We start from the raw sequence: 17,925 nt of genomic DNA, 5'->3' as shown, positions 1-17,925 counted from the left end.
ATTTGTAAACTTATCTCACATGCAACACACACACACACACTTGCAAGTCGACAAATTCACAGAGCACAGACAAATAAAAATGCTTTTACCATAGTAAAACTATCTGTTGGTTATCACTGAGTCAAGACTGATAGCCCACAGGGCAGGCTAACTGACCTATGTACTTTATGTCTAGTGACACCAAACCAGAAGCGTCACCCTTACCTCTCACCCCTGTCCCTGTGTATCCTAGTGCCACATTGTAGTGCCGGGCCAGTGCCAAGAGAAGCAAACTGGACACCAGCACCCCTGCCAACATGTCCCTCATCGTCCTACATCTATTATTTTTAGCCAGGATCGGAGCCCATCTTAACTAAATATGGGAAAAGTGTCTGATCTCCAGGACTATCTCTGACCATCCCCCTGCCCATCATTCCTAGTCTCTCTTGATTTGTCTCCCTCTAGGTAGTGGAATGTCATTCAATCACTTCTTTCTATTTCAAACTCTCCGTCTTTCACGATCCTCTTCTTTACTGAAGAAGAGGTGGGGGGGGGGGGGGGGGAGTCTGTTCCTCCTCTCTTATGCCACCTACTTTTAACCTGCCACACAAACACGCAGATGCAGGCACACGCACGCACACACACACTCATGCACGCATACAGGATCGGTCCCTTACTCTCGTCAGCGCTGTCACCTCAACAGCCGCTCTAATCCCCTCCCACCTTATTTCACACACACACACACACACACACACCTACATCCAGAATTAAGCCCACCCCCTCTCGCTCACTCTGCCCTGTTTCCAGCTCCCCATGTGAGAGGTTTTTAATAAGGGGGGCTCAGGAGTTGGTCTTGCTCTGTTCTGGGTGGTGGGGATCGGAAGTCCTTCCTCATTTTTATCAAATTATTTATTTATTTATTCTTTTTTTTTAACTCATTGAAACTATATTAATTCCCAAATAAGTAAGGAAACATGAATTGGAGCTGGGTGGTTGTGGCAGTCCTTCTGTCTTGCGGGGGACCGTCATGGGGTGAGGAGGGTTTGGACTTCCCTGAGTACGATGGCACGGACCGGGTCATCGAGCTGACTGCCAAGAACTACAAGTCTGTGATGAAGAAGTATGATGTGATGGTTCTGTACTACCATGAGCATCCCGGAACAGACAGCGTTTCCCAGAAACAGTTTGAGATCGAGGAACTGGCCCTAGAGGTGGGTCAGGGGACTGGGAGAACCTGTTCAGGGGGCTGGGAGGACTTGGTCAGGAGAGTGGGAGGACCAAATCGTGTGGCCAGAAGGACTGGGTCGGGGCTGGGAGGACTTGGTCAGGGGACTGGGAAAACAGGGTCAGGGGACTGGGTCAGAGGGCTGGGAGGACTGGATCAGGGGGCTGGGAGGACTTGGTCAGAGGGCTGGGAAGACTTGGTGAGGGGGCTGGGAGGACTGGGTCAGAGGGCTGGGAAGACTGGGTCAGGGGACTGGGTCAGGGGGCTGGGAGGACTGGATCAGGGGGCTGGGAGGACTTGGTGAGGGGGCTGGGAGGACTGGGTCAGAGGGCTGGGAAGACTGGGTCAGGCATTTGGGAGGACTCGGGCAACTGGGTGGGGGTTGGTGAGGAGAGGGAAGGGAAGGGGTAACTGGGAGGTAGAAGTGGGACACAGTGCCTGGGTAGGGATGCACCATCTCTGCTATAATTGATCAATGCGTTGAGGCATTATGGACTGTGAAAGAAGTGTGTAATAAGGGCTAGGTGGATACAGACAGCATTGACAGGTAACTAAGTGTTGTTGTTAAGGGCATAACAACTCAAATGTGACCTTTGCGACAATTTTCACAACAAAGATGATAATGATTGAAATTAAGATGTTCAAGGCAAGAGATCAGAAGCAGCAGTTGCAAGGGTCAGACTATTAAATTGATTTGGACAAAGTTCATTACATTTTAAAGGCTTTTTAGAGGCTGAATTAGTCATCAAGGTAGATGGGTAGAGGCAGACAAGATATAGTCCATGGCCTGCAGAAAAATTTGTCCACTTTGGGGTGGCAAAGGTTTGATGGTATTAAATTGTTCCCCACAAGACCCTGATCAAATTGATATATGATAGCCACTCCAAAATAGTATATTTTTTAGTTTTTCACACTTATATATATATTGTTGCTGATAAAGGAATGTTCACATGCGTATTGAAAATGACTGTCAAACACCAATGATATTCTATTGGGTGGATCTCATCTTAAAAACCATGGAATTTGGTACATTTTTGCTAACAGATCTAATGATTTACCTAGACTGGCACATCATTGAAACAATGTTACAAAGTCCGACAGATCAAAATCTGGTAGCGTATTGGTTTCATAGTTGCCACCTGTAATAGTACTCAGGAGTACTCAGCTAAAATAAAAGGTGTGCACTGTCATTTGTTGAGTTGTCCCAGCAAGTTAACACAAATATTTAGGTAAACACAATCATCTCTAAAAAAGGAGCATTGGTGATTATAATCTTTTCTGTCCCTGACCATCAAGATTTTAAAATGATGCTCTCTGACCTTCAACCTTACAAGTTATTTGATGAAATACAGTGAGCTCCTTTTTTTGGCTCTTTACTCCAGCACTTTAGATTTGAAATGACACAATGACTATGAGGTTAATGTGCAGACTGTCAGCTTTATTTTGAGGGTATTTTCATCCATGTCAAGGGGAATCGTTTAGAAATGACAGAACTTTCTGTACATAGTCCCCACATTTTAGCGGACCAAAAGTATTGGGACAAATTCCCTTATGTATGTTTTAAAGTAGTAAAAAGTTAAGTATTTGGTCCCATATTCATAACACACAATCACTAAATCAAGCTTGTGACTCTACACATTTGTAGGGTGCATTTGCTATTTGTTTTAGTTGTGTTTCAGATTATTTTGTGCCCAATAGCAATGAATGGTAAATAATGTATGATACTTGTGCATCTGTAACTTTCGCACTCATCATTATTCACAATTCATTTAGGATTATCCGTAATCAGGTTAGCATCCACGTTAATGTAGAAGTGTTTACAAACACATTCGATTCTTATTTACAATTAAAGTGATTCCAAAATGACACAATACATTATTTACCATTCATTTTTATTGGGCACAAAATAATACTTTTTGGAGTTTACTTTATGTTAGATAATCTTTTTGGAGCCATTAGTTCAGTGGCTGGTTGACGAATTTAATAGAAATTAGAAATAATCCAGCTTTTTAGCAATTGGGCCATTGCTGATACCCTCGACATCCCTCAGCAGCCACTTACAATGCATATTTCAGTAGACCCTATACTACAATATACATGTTGAACATAAATAGTGTAACAAGACACCATCTATAAAAAGCTGTAAACCTAAGGCTTTAATACTTCACCAGCTATGTAAGTTGATGCCCTCATCAGGCAGTTTGTTAGAATGTTATGTTGGAATACAGTGTATATGACAGGATTCAAGACATAGATTTTATCTTTAACTATATACAACACCAGTCAAAAGTTTGGACACACCTACTCATTCAAGGGTTCTTTATTTTTACTATTTTCTACATTGTAGAATAATAGTGAAGACAACTATGAAATAACACATGGAATCATGTAGTATTCAAAAAGTGTTAAACAAATCAAAATATATTTTACATTTTAGATTATTCAAAGTAGCCACCCTTTGCCTTGATGACAACTTTGCACACTCTTGGCATTCTCTTAACCAGCTTCACCTGGAATGCTTTTCCAAAAGTCTTGAAGGAGTTCCCACATGAGGTAGTCACCTGGAATGCATTTGAATTAATAGGTGTGCCTTGTTAATTTGTGGAATTTCTTTCCTTCTTAATGCGTTTGAGCCAATTAGTTGTGTTGTGACAAGGTAGGGGTGGTAAACAGAAGATAGCCCTATTTGGTAAAAGACCAAGTCCATATTATGGCAAGAACAGCACAAATAAGCAAAGAAAAATTACAGTCCATCGTTACTTTAAGACATGAAGGTCAGACAATGTGGAACATTTCTTGAAAGTTGCAAAAACCATCAAGCGCTATGATGAAACTGGCTCTCATGAGGACCGCCACAGGGCAGGAAGACACAGAGTTACCTCTGCTGCAGAGGATAAGTTCATTAGAGTTACCAGCCTTAGAAATTGCAGCCCAAATAAATGCATCACGGAGTTCAAGCAACAGACACATCTCAACATCAACTGTTCAGAGGAGACTGCATGAATCAGGCCTTCATGGTCGAATTGCTGCAAAGAAACCACTACTAAAGGACACCAATAAGAAGAAGAAGAGACTTGCTTGAAGCCAAGAAACACGAGCAATGGATATTAGACCGGTGGAAATCTGTCCTTTGGTCTGATGAGTCCAAATTTGAGATTTTTGTTCAACCTGTCATGTCTTTGTGAGACGCAGAGTAGGTGACGGATGATCTCCGCATGTGTGGTTCCCACCGTGATGCATGGAGGAGGTGTGATGGTGTGGAGGTGCTTTGCTGGTGACACTTTCTGTGATTTATTTAGAATTTAAAGCACCCTTAACCAGTATGGCTACCACAGCATTTGCGCTTAGTGGGACTATCATTTGTTTTTCAACAAGGCAATGACCCAACACACCTCCAGGCTGTGTACGGGTTATTTGACCAACAAGGAGAGTGATGGAGTTGACCTGGCCTCCAAAATCACCTGACCTCAACCCAATTGAGATGGTTTGGGATGAGTTGGACCACAGAGTGAAGGAAAAGCAGCCAACAAGTGCTCAGCATATGTGGGAACTCCTTCAAGACTGTTGGAAAAGCATTCCAGGTGGAGCTGGTTGAGAGAATGCCAAGCGTGTTCAAAGCTGTCATCAAGGCAAATGGTGGCTACTTTGAAGAATCTCAAATATAAAATATATTTTGATTTGTTTAACACTTTTGGTTACTACATGATTCCATATGTGTTATTTCATAGTTTTGGTGTCTTCACTATTATTCTACAATGTAAAAATAAAGAAAAACCCTTGAATGAGTAGGTGTGTCCAAACTTTTGACTGGTAATGTATATGTATAATTTCATACCCTATATATATAATCATTACTACAAACCAGTGAACGATCCTGTTATGAGTAATATAGACACATTTTTTTTTTGAAAATAAAATATAGATAAATTAGGGAACCAAATACTGACCAAAAACGGTCTCATGAATAGTGTTTTTGGCAAATTTTGAGAACCTTTGCTAATATTTTACAAATATTATATATTTTGCACACCTGGCTAAATTGGTTGTGTTATCTGCATATCTATAATATATTTTTTATTATCATTAGGCATATTCCACCTATTATTGAAAGAATTGTGGCAATGACAGACCAATCCAATGAAAACCAATGGAGCTAGTTGGCGGCCATATTGGAAAATGTGTACGCTATGGTTATATTACCAATAGCTAGGCATCATTGTTTAGACTTTTCCTAGCTTTATGTATTGTTTGGTGCACATTTTGTGAAAATGGTTTAGCTGTATGTCTTTGCTGGACGTGATGCATTCCTATGGGATTTAATATAGGGTGCAATGTACGGGCAGGTTTCACCTACTATTTCTTGATGTTAGCACAATTTATAGAATCATATTGCGTATTGTTTTAATTATTAGACATCAGTGAATGCTTTTAGAACATTTTCTAAGTGTTTTAATCTAAATGTATTTTAAACGGATACAAAACTCAGCAATTCTGACAGGTTTTTGGCATGTTTTTACCACTAGTCTGGTAATAATTTGCTAAATACATTTAACTGACATACTTGGGACATCCTCATTGTAACACACATTTTAAGCCATTATTGGTCTTATTACATCAATCATTAAGTTATGGCCATGCAAAATGTTACCTTTTATTAACTAGGCAAGTCAGTTAAGAACAAACTCTTATTTTACGATGACGGCCTACCGGGGAACAATGGGTTAACTGCCTTGTTCAGGGACAGAACAACAGATTTTTACCTTGTCAGCTCGGGGATTCGATTCAGTAACCACTAGGCTACCTGCCACCCCAAAATGCAGTTCCTTTCCGTTGAAATGAATGATTGCCATCTTGAAAATAGGCTCCTGGGACTGATCATTGACAAAATCTATGATGGCTCTATAAACCTAAAAAAAAAATCTTGTTCTGTGTGTAATTTGGTGTAGTTATCATCTAGGGTACCATGTGATAATAGAGCAAATCCCAATACTGTCCATTCTGGCTCGATATTCCCCAAAATGAATACATGTATGACATTTGACCCCACCCCCGCCGCAGGTGGGCCAATAGATATGTCATTACCATTCCAATTGTTTCATACCTTATGAAGGTAATAACATGTCAGTTGCCTTGGATTGAGAAGATTGTTCTCTGATAATACAAAATGACATTTCATACCCTCAATCCTGTTGGCCCAACTAACCGCATAGGGCTCATAACATATGTGATAGCCACATTTGCTACCTCCGACACATGGCTATCATACCAAAATATGGACAAATTTGTTACATGTGGCCCTCTGGCCCATGGACTAATAACAACAGGAATGACTAACCAGCTGATACTATACATTTCCAATTGAGCGCTACTGCCTGATGGGAAATGTAGGGGGTAGCATATTGACCCACCTGCTGATCCAGGAATCTCTTGGTTGCTGGAAATGTCCCTGCGATGTAGTGTTTAAAGACTGACTCATGGTTTTGTGGTCTTAGATTAAATGGGACAATGGTAGGGATGGGCATGTCTTTGAGGAATGGTCAAACTGTCTATGTCTCAAACATGACATGGACAGAAGTAGCAGGACCTCAAGTCATCAGCTGATCTGATTTACAATCCATCAAAAATAATCTCCTTCTTACCTAACATCTATCAGAAATGTACATTACTGAATATTCTGTACATATTGGTATGTTGAATTGATCCAGATGTGTGTACATGGGCATATTTCTATGTTGATATGTGTGTGTATGACTGTGTGTGTGCATGTGTGTGTGTGCATGTGTGTGTGTGCATGTGTGTGTGAGTGTAAGTGTGTGTCTCTTTATGTGACCCTGTTCTTTGAAGTACGCCCCTCACTACATATATCACACACTCATCTGCCCTGTTTCTCTCCTTGATTTACAACTGGCCTGCCATGTCATCATCTCATTTCAACAGTCTCTGATAGTTACACAGTAGGTCTGCTTCAGAGTCCAGTTCCTCCATAAAAAGAAATCGACTTTCACCCAAATAAATAAAATCAGTAATTCTATTTCTATGGCTTCACCACTCCATTGCAAATCAGTTAGAGAACTCCAAAATGTCTATACGTGCAGTGAGATATTTGGAGCTATTCCTTATTCACTCACATCTGTGGGCGGCGTGTAGTCTAGCAACTGAAGGGTTGCCATTTCAAATCCCGGGTCCGACGGGAAAAATCTGTCACGAAGTGAGTTGGCAACCAGAGGGTTGCTGGTATCAAAACCTTGATGCCATTGCCTGCTGCAGTGCCCTTGAGCAAGGCACTTAACCGCCCACAACAACAGCTCCCTGGAAGCCCAGTGTGGCACCCCCCCACACCTCTCCAAAACCTGTATATGTACAGTGTCTATCTCTGTATGTATGTATATGTACACACATTAGGAACACCGGCATTTTCCATGACATAGACTGACCAGGTGAATGCAGGTGAAAGTGCCTTTGAACGGGGTATGGTAGTAGGTGCCAGGCGCACCGGTTTGAGTGTGTCAAGAACTGCAACGCTGCTGGGTTTTTCACACTCAACAGTTTTCTGTGTGTATCAAGAATGGTCCACCACCCAAAGGACATCCAGCCAACTTGACACAACTGTGGGAAGCATTGGAGTCAACATGGGCCAGCATTCCTGTGGAATGCTTTCGGCACCTTGTTGAGTCCATGCCATGACAAATTGAGGCTGTTCTGAGAGCAAAAGGGGGTGGAACTCAATATTAGGAAGGTGTTCCTAATGTTCTGTCCACTTTCAGAGGGGTTGGGTTAAAAGCAGAAGTCAAGTTTTGGTTGGAGTAATCTTAATCTGAGCAATATGGATGTCAAGAATGTGTGCATTGAGTGATGCTTTTTAATTACTTTTGTCACCACAGTAAATGTCAACCTTTATTTCAAATAACCATGCATGAAACATGATCTCATTCAGCAGTGAGACCCATAGGCCCCCTGGATGGTGTGAAACTGAGAAGAAAAGGCTGTTATGGGGCTCCCGTGTGGCGCAGCGGTCTAAGGCACTGCATCTCAATGCTAGAGGCGTCACTACAGACCCTGGTTCGATTCCAGGCTGTATCACACCCGGCTGTGATTGAGAGTTCCATAGGGCGGTGTACAATTGGCCCAGCATCGTCCGAGTTACAGTTTGGCTGGGGTAGGCCGCCATTGTAAATAAGAATTTGTTCTTAACTGACTTGCCTAGTTAAATAAAGGTTAAATAAAAAATTATAAATTAAATATTGACTGGTGGATTATAAAGAAATCAGTAAATTTTTTTAAAGAAGTGTATCTCTCAGCGCTGACAAGGACTTCTGACATACAGGGCCTACCGTAGAGGCTGCCGGTTTCTTTTGTCGTGCTGGCCAATGAGCTAATCCTCTCAAATCCTACTCTGCCAGGACTGGACCAACTATATAGGACTGCAACTTGACTACTTTGGACTACAACTCCCATCATTCCTGAAAGAGAAACACAACACAGCTCTGATGGTGGAGAATCTATTTTGAGACTGTTGCCTCTTAAGGAGTTGTATGGTTTTGTTTTCCTTGGACTCATTTAATCAACATGAGATTGAATAATCAACAAATAGAGCAAAGTCTGATGGAGATATAAAACACCTTTTGGAAATGGTGTCATGACAAGGTGCCACAGTTGGAAACAAACACTTCAGGAAATGAACACGTGAGTGTGGGTGTGTGTATTTGCGTGCGTATTTGCATGTACGCAGGTGCGTGTGCGTGTGAGACATATGTCTACTCATCAGGGTGTTTTGATTAATGATATGTTAATCATCATCTGAGAATGCGTGTTCACCCCCCCCCCCCCACACTTTCCTCTTTATGTTATAGACATTGAGTCCTAGCCCAGGGTTGGGGGCAGTACACCAGGTTTTGGCCCCAGTACTGCGGTGTCGGCTAACTGGGCTGGCTGACTGACAGCTGCAGTACTGTAACTGTCAGCAGATCCTAGAGACTTGAGCGTCACCAGCACCTTGCCAAAATAGTCCTGGGTTGGTGTGGCTTTGGGTCTATATTTATCTAGTGCTGCTGTTGTGGCTGTTTGTGCATCCTACAGTGCGTTCTGAGTATTCTGACCCCGTTCCCTTTTTGCACATTTTCTTACGTTCCATCCTTGTTCTAAAATGGAGTAAATCATTGATTTTCCACATCAATTGACAAACAATACCGCTAATTGACAAAGTGAAAACAGGTTTTTACATAAGTATTCAGACCCCTTGCTATGAGACTCAAAATTGAGATCAGGTGCATCCTGTTTCCATTGATCATCCTTGAGATGTTTCTACAACTTGATTGGAGTCCACCTGTGGTAAATTCAATTGCTTGGACATGATTTGGAAAGTTCCACAGTTGACAGTGCATGTCAGAGCAAAAACCAAGCCATGAGGTCGAAGGAATTATCCATAGAGCCCCGAGACCGGATTGTGTCGAGGCATAGATCTGGGGAAGTGTACCAAAAAATGTCTGCAGCATTGAAGGTCCCCAAGAACACAATGGCCTCAATCATTCTTAAATGCAAGATGTTTGGAAGCACCAAGACTCTTCCTAGAGCTGGCCACCCGGCCAAACTGAGCATTCGGGGGCGAGGGCATTGGTCAGGGAGGTGACCCGATGATCACTCTGACTGAGCTCCAGAGTTCCTCTGTGGAGATGGGAGAACCTTCCAGAAGGACAACCATCTCGGCAGCACTCCACCAATCAGGCCTTTATGGTAGAGTGGCCAGACGGAAGCCACTCCTCAGTAAAAGGCACATGACAGCCCGCTTCGAGTTTGCCAAAAGGTACCTAAAGGACTCTCAGACCATGAGAAACAAGATTCTCTGGTCTGATGTAACCAAGATTGATCTCTTTGGCCTGAATGCCAAGTGTCACGTCTGGAGGAAACCTGGCACCATCCCTACAGTGAAGCGTGGTGGTGTCAGCATCATGCTGTGGGGATGTTTTTCAGCGGCAGGGACTGGGAGACTATTCAGGATCGAGAGAAAGATGCACGGAGCAAAGTACAATGAGCTCCTTGATGAAAACCTGCTCCAGAGTACTAATGACCTCAAACTGGGACAAAGGTTCACCTTCCAACAGGACAACTACACTAAGCACACAGCCAAGACAACGCAGGATTTGCTTCGGGACAAGTCTCTGAATGTCCTTGAGTGGCCCAGCCAGAGCCCGGACTTGAACCCGATCGAACATCTCTGTAGAGACTTGAAAATAGTTGTGCAGCAGCGCACCCCATCCAACCTGAGAGAGCTTGAGAGGATCTGCAGAGAGAAATGGGAGAAACTCCCCAAATACAGGTGTGCCAAGCTTGTAGCGTCATACCCAAGAAGACTCTAAGCTATAATCGCTGCCAACAAAGTACTGAGTAAAGGGTCTGAATACTTATGTGATATTTCAGTTTTTTTTTTTTTTTATACATTTGCAAACATTTCTAAACCTGTTTTTTCTTTGTCATTATGGGGTATTGTGTGTAGATTGATGAGGGGGAAAAAAACAATTTAATCAATTTTAGAATAAGGTTGTAACGTAACAAAATGTGGAAAAAGTCAAGGGGTCTGAATACTTTACAAATGCACTGTATACTGCTGTGTTGCTTCTTACAGAGTACATACTCAATCTGGAGCATCTAGATTCAACTCGGATTGCTGTTGGTTTGATCACTAGTATGCTGTGTATCTTTTATATGTATAGGGTAGATAGAACATTGTTAGCTGGGCCTGGGATCTTTTGCCCTGATTCCCCTCTATGGGGGAATAGTGCTGTAGGCTAGATAGTAGTGTCATGACATTATGTGAAACTAATGTGCTGTGCACTCTGTTTTGGTCTATTGCTGAGAGAGAGAGAGTGTACGCTAGGTCAGTCAACGGGAATAGAAGAGGAGAGCATGTCAGCTCTTTTCGATCCCTTCCCTGATTTGTCATAAAGCGAACTCTCCCCTTGCAGTCAGGCAAGAAATCTGTCCTCTTGTCAACTCATGGCCCCACACAGCAACCTTATATAGCTGTAGTAATCTGTTTGGCTAAAAGCCTTTAGCTGAGTTTAGCCCTCAATCTGTTTATCAGGCATATCTAGGCCCTGACCCCCTTAGGTCCTCTTCATTTGAATACCCCTCCCCGTGACAAATATGGACAGATAACCCACTGGGCAAAGACGTCAGTTCAATGTCTAGTTTTGATTTATATTTGATTGAGTGGTCAACTAATGTGAAATCAACAACAAAAATCGAACCATGTCATTGAATTTAGGTCAAAGGTTGGGTGAAAGGTTGATGACTTTTCCACGTTGATTCAACGTCATCAGATATGTTTATGTTGTTGAAATGACATGGGGACAACGTTGATTCAACCAGTTTGTGCCCAGTGGGACATGTCTACAGGGTAAAAACCTATTCATCTGAGAAGTAAATAGTGTGGAGACTGAAAATCAACTTTCCTGGGACAGTCTAGTATTATACTATTATAACACTGTATAATAATTCAGCTCTGATATTTGGGCCACTCTTTTCTATTTACTCAGAACTAAAGATTCTCTAAACAGGTACATAATATCAAACTGCATAAAAAGACATAAAGCATGAGCCACTATTGCTTGCATCCTCCGGTTACTGGCTAGGATCTATAGGCCTACAGTCAGTGCCAGGCCAGCTATTATCATTGCCATGCTGTGGAACATGACAGGAACATCCCCGGGTATGGAACTTTGCTATGCAATAAAAGTAACTGCACAGAAGCACTGATAAATGGTCCTTCACGCCAGTCTGTGTGTGTGTGTGTGTGTGTGTGTGTGTGTGTGTGTGTGTGTGTGTGTGTGTGTGTTTGGGTGCCTGCACCTCCTTTATGAAGTGTGAGGAGAGATCTGTGAAAGCAGGGTTGCACCTGTTGCTATCCAAACACCAAGTTACCCTAACACAGTCTGCAGAACTGTTATCCCGCCCCCTCTGTATGCATGCCACAGATGTGGCAACATCATTGGTTGAACTGGTTGTCAGACATAACGGTCAAGTTTCACACAGATTTAGAAAGTGCACGGACAGCGCTCTGAGTCCCAGGCTTTTATGGTGTTGGAACTGGAGGGAAATATGTGTGAAATAAGACAAGACATAAGAGAAGACAACAACATTTTTGTTTACTTTAGTGTGTACACAGTAAACAGAGTATAACACCTATCCCTCCAGCAAACACACAAAACTGAGGGTGTGGAAGTGAACGCATATATACATGTCCTTACAGAACACTGATAAATAAACCTTGAAAACAAACTCCCCATAAGTCCTTATAAGTTGTCCGTACATGGCACAGAAGATATTCCTGCTCAGGCTTAAGGGTGCCACTGTATGTCTTCAGTTATATGACATATTATTTTATTTCACAGCTTGCAGCTCAGGTCCTTGACGACCTTGACGATGAGGAAATTGGATTCTGCCTTGTTGATGAAAAGAAGGGCAGTATTGTTGCTAAGAAACTAGGTAAATACACACTGAAATGGACACTGTTACCTTCATTCAAGATTGGTTTGATTATTTAAAGTTCTGAGGTCAGTTATGACGAAATGTTACCATCTTTCAACATGATCCATCTAAGCGTCACCACTGACCAGGTGGACAAAACGACCTAATAAACTAAACTACCTGACCTGTCTCACTGGATGCATCTCAATAGTCATAAGTGGATTCCTCTCTGAGTCTTGCCTCCTTCATCTGCACCGATCAGGAAACATACTATAAGAGAAAGCAATATGGGTGGACGCCCGTCACCCACCGAGACATCACCTTTTTAATTATTTCATCTCCGTGATGATGAAGGAAAGGAAACAACGAATTTAAGCCACAAGACTATTGAGATGCACCCCTTGTGTCACTGTGCTAAGGCAGCCCATAAGAAAGCCTGACCTCTAGTGGATTTAAGAGTATATGTAACCCCTGAGTAGAACCTCTGTTTTCTCCTCAGGACTGGAGGAGGTCGACAGCATCTATATCTTCACCGAGGACGAGATCATTGAGTACGATGGGGAGCTTGCTGCAGACACAATTGTGGAGTTCATCTTTGATGTACGTGAGAATAATGTCACCCAGTTATGCCCTCTTTTACCTAGCTGCAATTTGTAGAAACAGACTATTTGTCCACTACTGATATATCCTGTACTGTTTATTTCTCTTTCCCCTCACCATTATCTCCCTCCACCATGCATCTCTCTTTTACTCTGTTCTAGGTTCTTGAAGACCCAGTTGAGATCATTGAGAAAGATGGGGAAGTTAAAGGTTTCCACAACAATGAGGAGGACATCAAACTGGTGGGCTACTTTAAGAGTGAAAAGTCTGAACGTAAGAATCTATAATCTATTCCTTTAACATTGTAATTTCGCACATGTTTTTACTGTATGGTATAAGTCTGCTCATGTGTATAATATTTTATTTTATGGATAAAACAATGTATTTATAGTGTATTTGTCAACTAAATATTGGAATTATTAAGATATTTAATAAGGTCTTAACAGATGCCTGTAACATTTCAGATTATTTGGCCTATGTGGACGCGGCTGAGGAGTTCCATCCACACATCAAGTTCTTTGCTACATTCACTCCCAAGGTGAACAACCTTACCCACTAACAACTACATCCTAAAAATTACACCGGAGCAGTACTCTACTCAAAAAGTAGCCCATTGCTCTTTCTGACCAATCCTCTGTGTTCCAGGTTGCCAAAGATCTGGGCCTGAAGGTGAATGAAGTGGACTTCTATGAGCCCTTCATAGATGAACCCATAGTCATCCCTGGAAAACCCTACACAGAGGAGGAACTTGTTGCTTACATTGAGGATCACGACAGGTGGGAGTAATGAACACAGTGGCCAGAAGGGCACAATATACACTACTTGACCAGAAGTATGTGGACACCTGCTCGTCAAACATCTCATTCCAGAATCATGGGCATTCATATGGAGTTGGTCCCCCCTCTTGCTGCAATAACAGCCTCCACTCTTCTGGGAAGGCTTTCCACTAGATGTTAGAACATTGCTGCAGGGACTTACTTCCATTCCGCCACGAGCATTAGTGAGGTTGGGCACTGATGTTGGTCGATTAGGCCTGGCTCGTAGTTGGCTTTCCGATACATCCCAAAGGTGTTGGAAGGAGTTGGGGTCAGGGCCCTGTGCAGGCCAGTCAAGTTCTTCCACACCGATCTCGACAAACCATTTCTATATGGACCTCGCTTTGTGCATTGGGGCATTGTCATGCTGAAACAGGAAAGCGCCTTCCCCAAACTGTTTCCACAAAGCTGGAAGCACAGAATCATCTAGAATGTCATTGTATGCAGTATAATTAAGATTTCCCTTCACTGCAACTAAGGGGCCTAGCCCGAACAATAAAAAACAGCCCCAGACCATTATTCCTCCACCAAATTTTACAGTTGGAACTATGCATTGGGGCAGGTAGCTGTTTCCTGGCATCCGCCAAACCCAGGTTAGTCCGTCGGAGATTGCATGTCTGTGTGCTCGATTTTATTCACCTGTCAGCAACGGGTGTGGCTGAAATTGCCAAATACACTCATCTGAAGGGGTGTCCACTTCCTTTTGAATATATAGTGTATGATGAGGAGAGCTAAGCATTTTGTAATTTGACCTGTAAAAACCCCAGGCCCTATAACTAGGTGTAAGGGAAGTTTCAGGTGAACCAAAAGGAGAGCAGTCGTTGATAATATCAATCAAAATCAACAGTTGCAACTGAGAGACACCTCCAGAGAAAATGTCTAACGGGCCTCTTGGAGACAGTACTAAATGTTCTCTAAACATCAACCCGAGAGGTTTGTACGAAGTCAAAACAAAAGACAGTGACTTTGCCAGCTGCTACAGATTCACAGTGTGTCCTCGGTCCTTGTACCTTCAGTAGCTCTGGCGTCAATCATTATCAAACGATAGGAGAATAATCCATAACATTCAGCAACAAGTCTAGTGACCACCAACCCATACACAAATTGTGTGTCACAAATAGAGCACTGTAAATCATGTACATTGCAGAAAGGGAAAACACAGAAAATATGCTAAGCAGTAGAATCCCACATTTTAAGTGTCAACTTCCTCAATGAACAATAAAAAAATATCTTGCCTCCTATTTCTTTGCAGACCAACCATGAGGAAGATGGAACCAGATAACATGTATGAGATCTGGGTAAGCTATACAAACTATTCCCATAAAAATCACCCTACAAAACAAAATGGAAGCGTACCTCGACAATTGTAATTGATATCAAGCTAAGTATTTCTGTGGCCTAAATGTGCAGATACTGATGGAAATACACTTGTAGGTACTTACTGGGCACAAACAGGTTGAATCAGTGTTGTTTCCATCTGTGGCCAGTGGGTAGTCTATATGTATTTATCATGGATCCCCATTAGCTGCTGCCAAGACAGCAGCTATTCTTCCTAGGTCCAAACATATTAAGGCACTTACATTACATATAAAACAGTACATCATATAACATTATTACACCACTACATATCTACATTACAAATAGTATAATACCACCATACAACAATATTACAATGTACTGTATGTGTGTGTGAAGTGCGTGTGCTAGCGCTTGTGTGCGTATGCGTGTATCTGTACCTTCCTGTTTGTCTCTTCACAGTTCCCGCTGTTCCATAAGGTATATTTTTAATCTTATTATACTGCTTGCATCAGTTATCTGATGTGGAATAGAGTTCTATGTAGTCATGGCTGTATGTAGTACTGTGCGCCTCCCATAGTCTTTTCTGGACTTGGGGTTTGTGAAGAGACCTCTGGTGGCATGTCTTGGGTGGTATTCATGGGTGTCCGAGCTGTGTGCTAGTAGTTTAAACAGACAGCTCGATGCATTCTATATTCCCAAACTCACTTTGCATACTTTTTTTAGGAGGACGACATCGATGGCGAGCACATCATTGCGTTCGCAGAGGAGGACGACCCAGGTACAGAACCAAAGGAGCAACTAATGAGTCAATAGGACTGGGTAGGGGAGGAAGGAACCATTTTCAGCAAGAGGGGTTTCATAAGGCTTAATTTGCATTTAACCCTTGACCTTTGACTTCCCAGATGGTTTTGAGTTTCTGGAAATCCTGAAGGAAGTAGCAGAGGAGCACAATGATAATCCCAACCTCAGCATTGTCTGGATTGACCCAGATGATTTCCCCCTGGTAAGATCATGGTCATGGCTGGTCACTTATCAATACAATAAGATCCATCTATCCAAAGATATGAGATTCTGATTGCTGTTGCTTTCTTCCTGGAATATTATCCTCCCTCTTTAGCTTGTCCCATACTGGGAGAAGACCTTTGGAATTGACCTGGGCTCTCCCCAGATTGGTGTTGTGGATGTTGAAGATGTGAGTAACGTTCCTGTTATGATCCAAATTGTCATGTACAAGGAGCCTTGTGGTTCCACTAGCATTAAAAAAAATCCAATAGTCTATTTTTGGCACCGAATTACTTTGTGTATCTCTATAGGCTGACAGTGTATGGATGGAAATCGACGATGATGACGACCTGCCAAGCGCAGATGAACTTGAGGAATGGATCGAAGATGTTCTGTCCGATGAAATTGATCCAGATGATGATGACGATGACGATGATGACGACGATGACGATGATGACGACGACGACGACGACGACGACGATGATGATGATGACGATGATGAGGACGACGACGATGAGGACGACGACGACGACGACGACGATGATGATGATGATGATGATGATGATGATGATGATGATGATGAGTAAATTGTTGATGTCATCAATGTATAAATCTGGCCAATATAACATAATCTGGCCAATCAACATCATCACCTTCTTCAAATCTTCCTTGTCCTCAGTTGAAATAAGTCATTAGGTTAAATCTGTAAACTCATATGGACATCATGTTGTCAACATCCTCACTCAGAGCATCTTCCAAAAATATTGTTCCATTTCCCAAGCTATCCTAAACTCCCTTTGCTTTGAATTCATTAAATACAGTACTTCTCAGAGTCCCAATCAATTTTTTATTCACACCTGTAACTTTGCCATCCGTACAATATGAAAAGGGAAAACGTAAAACATTGATTTAGAAAATAATATTTTCACAACTGAATTATTGGATATTCACTAGCACTTAACCTAAAAACACCTAATGCTTCTGATGTTATATTTCAAACAAATAGAAGGGTTAACTCTGTTGATGCATTTTAAGTCTAAGGCCATCTGTAAACTTGTTGTTTGGATGTATTTTATTTTTGTTTTATTTTCTCTGGAATAAACGTTCGCCCCTCTCCCAACTTGTAAAATCCAAAGGTGCAAGCCGGCTTTTCCTGCAGGTCATAGGTCATACCAGCCTACTCAGTTAAATTATTGTAACTTTACTTGAAAAGGGCGGTTAGCTTTTTTCTTCTTGTGCACTGAAAAGTGCTGTAAATCACATGGATGTTTTCTACTGATAAAGAAATATAACAACAACAGTATTCTATTTTTTTAAACAAGAAAACTTAAACATACTGTAAAGTCTTAAAATAAATGACAGCTTGGAAAAAGATACAAAAATGACAAGTGTTCTGGATTCTTGTGCGCATGTGTGCTCTTGTGTGCGAGAGAGACAGAGAGAATAAACAGTCGTTTCTATTATTTGTCATGCTTTGGAACTGTACCATAAAACTATAAAAGATCAAAGCAATATGTCTCACTGTTAGAATTATTTTATTTT

The 17,925-nt window shown here is 42.0% G+C and overlaps 1 protein-coding gene across 1 annotated transcript; it reads left to right on the top strand.

Moving 5' to 3' along the window:
• The first annotated feature begins 773 nt into the window (after window positions 1–773).
• LOC115169498 (calsequestrin-1) lies at window positions 774–17,757 on the top strand. Its single transcript, XM_029725171.1, has 11 exons — window positions 774–1,190; window positions 12,592–12,685; window positions 13,167–13,267; window positions 13,429–13,540; window positions 13,732–13,805; window positions 13,913–14,043; window positions 15,335–15,380; window positions 16,105–16,159; window positions 16,284–16,384; window positions 16,499–16,573; window positions 16,695–17,757. The coding sequence occupies exons 1-11, from the start codon at window positions 954–956 to the stop codon at window positions 16,968–16,970; spliced, it is 1,302 nt and encodes a 433-aa protein (XP_029581031.1). The 5' UTR covers window positions 774–953; the 3' UTR covers window positions 16,971–17,757.
• The last annotated feature ends 168 nt before the right edge of the window (window positions 17,758–17,925 follow it).

Source organism: Salmo trutta, chromosome 31, assembly GCF_901001165.1.
Source record: "Salmo trutta chromosome 31, fSalTru1.1, whole genome shotgun sequence".
NCBI classification, from domain to species: Eukaryota; Metazoa; Chordata; class Actinopteri; order Salmoniformes; family Salmonidae; genus Salmo; species Salmo trutta.
The sequence above is the reverse complement of the archived record's forward strand: the minus strand, read 5'-3'. Positions and strand labels throughout refer to the sequence as shown.